Source organism: Carassius carassius, chromosome 15 (genome assembly GCF_963082965.1).
Source record: "Carassius carassius chromosome 15, fCarCar2.1, whole genome shotgun sequence".
Taxonomy (NCBI): Eukaryota; Metazoa; Chordata; class Actinopteri; order Cypriniformes; family Cyprinidae; genus Carassius; species Carassius carassius.
In genome coordinates, this window is record NC_081769.1 from 28,332,582 (window position 1) to 28,338,860 (window position 6,279).

Below are 6,279 nucleotides of genomic sequence, written 5' to 3' on the forward strand. Positions count from 1 at the left end.
AACAGCAAATTATAGTGTTTGTGTGTGTGTGAGATTCTTGATTGTTGGTGATTTTCCCGGTTGGGAAGAGGTAACATTTGTTATTTTTACAGCTGATCACTAGGTGGGACCATTAATCATTTAGATAGGCCTGTGCAAAAAAAGCTTAGTTTCTTAGTTACAAGACTTTTTCTTTTATTTTGCATAAATCACTAAAACAATAACATTGCCAGTGATGTTCGGATTTTAAATGACAACTTGACTGACAACAGTTTAATAGCATGTTGAAATATCTAATGTAAATGTTCAAATAAAGCTCTGAAAAAGTTTAATAAAAAGGTATACCTCATATTTCAGCCTTTAAATATAAAAAAGATATGTCAAAATGATAATTAATTAAATGATTATATGCATTTTAAATGATCCAGAAATAATTCTAGATAAATCTGAATGGTTTAAATGTGTAGAATCCACATAAGCTTGTTTTTCATCAACCGGTCAAAATTTGCAGGGCATGCAAATTTTGCAAATTCAGTTTTTTTTTTGGCCAGACAGATACTGCAAACAGGCTGAATTTCTTTCTGACTCCAGAGGAGGAGGTGGCAGGTGAGTTGTGGCATGCGACGGGAGCATATACCACATTGTCAGATGATGTAGACAACAGCCGCAATGTTGTCCATGCGGACTAGGACATGCTTTGAGATGGATCAAGGTGCCATTAAGTACTGCCATTAACATGAGGCAATTGATAAAACTGCCAAAGCAGTTGGGGCCCCATCCAAACCTCTGACATTCCAAGCCCATCAAACGTTGCCCCCCAGCTGGTGGAACAGGCATCTGTGTGAACCACAGTATGCCTAGAGACCTTGTCTAGGGGCACTCCTTCCTGGAGAAATGCAAGGTCTGACCATAGGAATAAGGTTTGGCTGATATGCTCTTCCTTCGAATGCAAACCGCAGGAATGGCCTGTTTTGCGGAAGGATCAACACATAAAAGTATGCATACTTCAGATCAATCGCTGTCAACCAATTTTGAAGATGCGCTTCTATGTGAGAATCTTGAACGGAAGCTTGTTATGGGCCCAGTTCAAGATATCAGCCCAAGATATCACCCCATCCTCACATCAGCTGGAGGGACTGGCTCTATCGCATCCTTTGCCAGTAGGAGTGCAATTTCTGCCCGGAAGACAGGGGCATCTGCTACCTTCACTGCAGTAAAGTGGATGCCCCTAAATTTGGGAAGGTGCTGGGCAAACTGAATTGAATAGCCGAGTCCGGTTCGAAGAAGCTAACAAGACGGGCTGGGAAGCGCTAGCCAGGCTCCCAGATGTAGCGCAAGTGGCACCCCACAGCGACCTTCATCACTCGTAGCGTGAGGCCAGTAGTGGTGCAGAGCACTTTGAGAACTTATGCATCATGGCCACCCTCATGCAAGTCCTTTAGTGCCTTGGCCGTCCACTAACCAGTTAGCTCATCATAAACTTCTGGGTAGAAAGGTACTGAGTGGGACCCTGAAAACCAGTGCGATCCACCCTGAGAAACCTATCATCCAGCCTTGAGCTTTCGGGATGTGGTGAATGTTTCCTCTTGAGTCTAACGTTCTTGGCAGCCCAGGAAAGCATAGACATCATTTCCAGATCTAAAAACCGACACCGCTGGCTGCCCAGAGGGTAGCAACACCACCGGATCATCCTCTCCAGTAAAGTCTGCCTCAGAGGATCCACCGCCGCTGAAGCGCTGTACTACCAACACGAGAGTTTCCAAAGATCGTGCTTAATCATCTTGTTAACACCAATGAAAAGAGGTACGGAGCAAAACGATAAAATCGATCATCTCCGAAGCGAAAAGCTGAATATGCACTGCAACTGCTGCCTACTTATAGTCACGCTGTGATCAGCGGCAGCTGGATGCAATAATCGCATGACAATGTGCATTGGCTAATTTAGTTTACACTCGGAATTAGATTTGTCTCTCTAAGTGAGATCCCAGTTACGAAGAGTATGCTTACTCATCTTGTTAACACCAACGAAGAGAGGTCAGGGGCAGAATGATAAAATTGCTCTGCTCCGAAGCGAAAAGCTGAATATGGCTCCACCTGCTGCCTACTTATACTCACACTGTGATCAGCAGCAGCTGGATGCAATTATCGCAAGACAATGTCCAGTGGCTCATTTAATTTACACTCGGAATTAGATTGGTCCCTCTAAGAGAGATCCCATTTCGTCAGTCATCCGACCTGATGTCGAGAGTAACCGACTGAAAGCGAACTTTGTATTATTTTGAATGTCAAAGTTTTTGTGTCTGTTTGTTCATGAGGGATTTGAGGGCACACCAGTGATTTTACATTTTAATTTTAAAGTAAAAAGATCAAATCGATCTCCTGGCATCCAGAATTGGCACAGAAGGCCCAGAGTAATGTTGGTACTCGTTTTATTATTTTCCAATGCAATAGCCTACTTTTTGTAGTTAATGCAATTATTATTAGTGAATTTAATGTACATTTAGATTAAATCTTTCATTAAAACCTATAAGCTATTGGGTAAATTATTTCAGTTTGAATTCATTGTGTTGCTATTATGACACATCTAAGATTAAAATCTGGACATAAATATTCCTATGCCTGACTATATAGAAGTAATAAAATAAATATACCTCTCAGATTAATCTCTTTTACTGGGATTCCATATTGCTTGCCATCCATTATTCAATTTACAGAGATTTTAAAAAGCATAATACATGTCAACTCATGCTTTATATCATATTAATTTGTTATATACAACACTTTAAAGGTGTATGTTTGTTGTAATATTTTGTAAAAAAAACTTATGATAAAAGGGATAGTATCAACATAGAGTGCATTTCAACCCTCACAATACTCAAACATTTTGGTTTTAATTTCCCATCCGCTTTATGTCATGTCATAAATAGTAGACACAAGTATTATAGAAACATATTAGCTGAGATCCCACACATTTTTTTTTTAGATAATTATGGGCCATTATTCTAAGCATAAACCATGAGAAGAAATGTCCACCCTGTCAGAGACATATGTAGCCTATTACTGTTAAATACATTTTCATTGCAAAATTAAGATGCAAATTATATTTTCTGAAAGGTATAATGTCCCTTTCCTGAACAGAGTTATTTGTTTGCTTTCAAATTATAAATAAATAAAAGATTTTATGTAAACCATGTGTTTTTAAAGAAACTTATGCAATTCGCACACCATGTATTTTTCTTATTTGGAGAAAACTGTGATATCTGGATGCAGTTTTGTTGTTTGCATGTTATTGCCCCCATACCTAGCTATTGAGCACACTGGATTATATAGATATGATTTAATTATTATTTAAAATATTATTGTAAAATATCAAGATGACAGGGTGGACCAGCACGAGGTGGGGATGGGATGGACACATAATGCACTGAAGAGCCACTGAAGAGAAGAAAAAAAATATATTGTCCTGATGTCAGGGGATGGCCTTTTCTTAAAGGGGCAGATTCCCTAATATGAAATGGGCAAACTCTTTTTTATTAAATAAAAATGTTGTTTTTATTACCAAATATTCAATACATTCAAATTGAGTAATATTCTTATTTAACTAAATAATAATAGGACAACTAAATATTTAAGTTTTATGATTTGACAATATTCTACTAGCATTCAAATTTACTGAGCAGTGCATGGGACATAGCAAAATAACACACATCCTCATACACAAAACTAAAAATAATCTAGAAAATGTATCTAAAGAGCTGAGTATATATAAAAACTTATATAACACACCCTTTCATCTTGTCATTTTTATATTAAAGGAATAGTCCACCAAAAAATGAAAATTTTAACTCCAGGATCTACTTCCTGCTACCATTTAAGTTGATGTCTCAACTAAGTTTAATCGAGTTTAATTCAGGATCCAACTGTTTGAATGTTTAAAGCATCTACATAAATTCATGAATTCAATGCAAATGCTTGACATTATTTGAAAAAAACATTAATGTAGTTTAAAATGATCATGTATTTAAAATACATGAAGACATTACATTCATTTAAAATAGAGAACCTAAAGAAACAGAAATAATGAACCTAAAGAATAGCATTACCAACAAGCACTAAACTACAATTCTGTTACCAAGAGCTCTTGTGAGGCATTGAGATACACTGGCCATTTGTAGCAGACAGGTTTCTTTTTATCACAGCAGCGTGCACTTCGCCATTTGAAATCATTTTTAGGGTCAAGGGACACTGAAGTGCATAAGCCCTTCAAAACGTCCAGTGGTTGCTTCTTGTCCCAGTGAACATAATTGACAGAGGTTGGGGGATCATACTCCTCCTGCCAGTACCAGTCTGTAGTTAGTAAACTACGCCGGAGACCGATCCAGCCATCCCCATCCTTCTTGGTCAGGTTATCAGCCATATCTTTATGGACAGATTCAGTTACAGGACAGGCAAACTGATTTCCATTATTCATGCAGTACTCGCGAGACTTCTTCCAAGTCAGAGGGTCGGGTCCAATCGCAAATGATCCGGGAACCAACACACAACCATGAAGATCTGGATGCATGAACAAATTAACAGATTTTTTACTTTTATCTTCCACCAGACAGGGACGTGCAACATTGAAAAAATTAGATAGATAGATAGATAGATAGATAGATAGATAGATAGATAGATAGATAGATAGATAGATAGATAGATAGATAGATAGATAGATAGATAGATAGATAGATAGATAGATAGATAGATAGATTGATTGATTGATTGATTGATTGATTGATTGATTGATTAAAATGAGATCTTTTACCTGTTTTTATATTGATTGGTACAGCCGGGCCTCCAAATATTACTTTTGCAGATATATGTTCCAGCATATAAACTGCAATCCTTGATGTTGGATGCCAGATTGTCATCATTTTATACGGTATAGTTACAACAGTTGAAGAGTAGTTTGTGCCAGTGATTGCAGTCCAGTCAGATGCTGAGAGTAAAATATCCTGTATGCGCACATCATCTTTGCTGTCTGTTTCAGCGATCACCAAAGCCTTGCCATTTAAATCAGCAAACTGCAGCAGGTAGCAAGCAGAGAACATGTTTTCTGGGATCAGCTCCACAATGAGACCTGGACTGAAAAGTCTGAGAGACACTAGATCCGTAGCATAAACCATCTTGGATTTCTGCAGGTCTGACAATGGCAGAAGTGTTGAGGGAGAAGCCTGTAACTGGATACCATCGAGAAATAGCGATGACGTGTTTTCTGATAGCATAAGTAGCTTGGTCTCAGACACTTTGAAGATGGAAGGTACGATAAAGCTCCAACCCTGAAATTCTGTGGGTAGAATCTGATTCATTACCATGTTACAATTACAGTTCTCAGTCTCTACACATGGATGGGTCAGTATCACAGCGACTTCTTTGCTTGATTTGACCTTCAAAATAGAACCGTTGGTCTGAAGCTGGACCAGCTGGTAGGAATCGATTCTGAATGTCTCTTCACTGACACCTGATACTGATGTTTGCTTGATTACAGTGACGCTGTTTTGACTGTTCACTGCATTGATAATGAGTAACTTGAATGAGCTGTATCTCATGGTTGTACTGACAAGACTAGGTAGGTTGAAAGATTGAATATAGTCTGGGTAATCCAGTAAAGGGATCAAATAGTTTGTCCCAAGATTTACAGTTGGCTGGACGACATAGGACTGGGTGCTTTGTTCCTGGTGACTTATAGAAACCACTGTGATGTTTTTGTCACTGGTTATTCTGACAGAAAAACTCGAGGGGCCTAGTTGGTTTACTTCAGCGGACTTTGGAAATATAATACTCATGGTCTGCCCCGACGTTGAAATTTGAAAGTCTTTCTGTGTTGTTTTGTAGAAGACTTTGAATGAAGTGTTGTCATGAAGGGCTGTGACTCTTAGACGGTTCAAGGTATTAGCCGGATAGAAGAAACCAATGTTCTCTGGAAAGGCAGTGACAAAGTTGTCTCCATAGCCCACCACTGTAAGACCTAAAATGAAAGTGTTTACTTAACATGAGCATGAGATCAACACACACATCAGTTTGAAAATAGTTACACTGCATCCCAAATAACTTTCAACTAGCAGTTATCAAAATCTTTCAGGAGAAAACATTAATAAAAAAAAGCAATAAAAACCAGAAGAAACTGGATCAGTAAATTCATTAATTTAGTTTATATTTGTTTTTATCCAAACCGCTTTCACAGAGGACAGTAAAATTTCTTGCCTTACCTTGCCGAAACATTGATGCGATCAGCAGTAAAACAAGCATGGTTATGGCTTT

General features: G+C 38.2%; 1 protein-coding gene across 1 annotated transcript; it reads right to left on the reverse strand.

Moving 5' to 3' along the window:
• Nucleotides 1-4,059: 4,059 nt before the first annotated feature.
• LOC132157836 (uncharacterized) lies at nt 4,060-6,279 on the reverse strand. The gene is made up of 3 exons (XM_059567107.1): nt 6,228-6,279; nt 4,784-5,986; nt 4,060-4,533 (listed from the first exon to the last, which is right to left on the reverse strand). The coding sequence occupies exons 1-3, from the start codon at nt 6,265-6,267 to the stop codon at nt 4,097-4,099; spliced, it is 1,680 nt and encodes a 559-aa protein (XP_059423090.1). The 5' UTR covers nt 6,268-6,279; the 3' UTR covers nt 4,060-4,096.

Bases quoted from the DNA above. Each gene is read 5' to 3' on its own strand.
- LOC132157836 (XM_059567107.1), bottom strand. From the start codon at position 6,267: ATGCTTGTTTTACTGCTGATCGCATCAATGTTTCGGCAAG. The intron at 5,987-6,227 runs GTAAGGCAAGAA...CTTTCATTTTAG, and splicing joins CGCATCAATGTTTCGGCAAG to GTCTTACAGTGGTGGGCTAT. The intron at 4,534-4,783 runs GTAAAAGATCTC...TCATGCATCCAG, and splicing joins ACCAATCAATATAAAAACAG to ATCTTCATGGTTGTGTGTTG.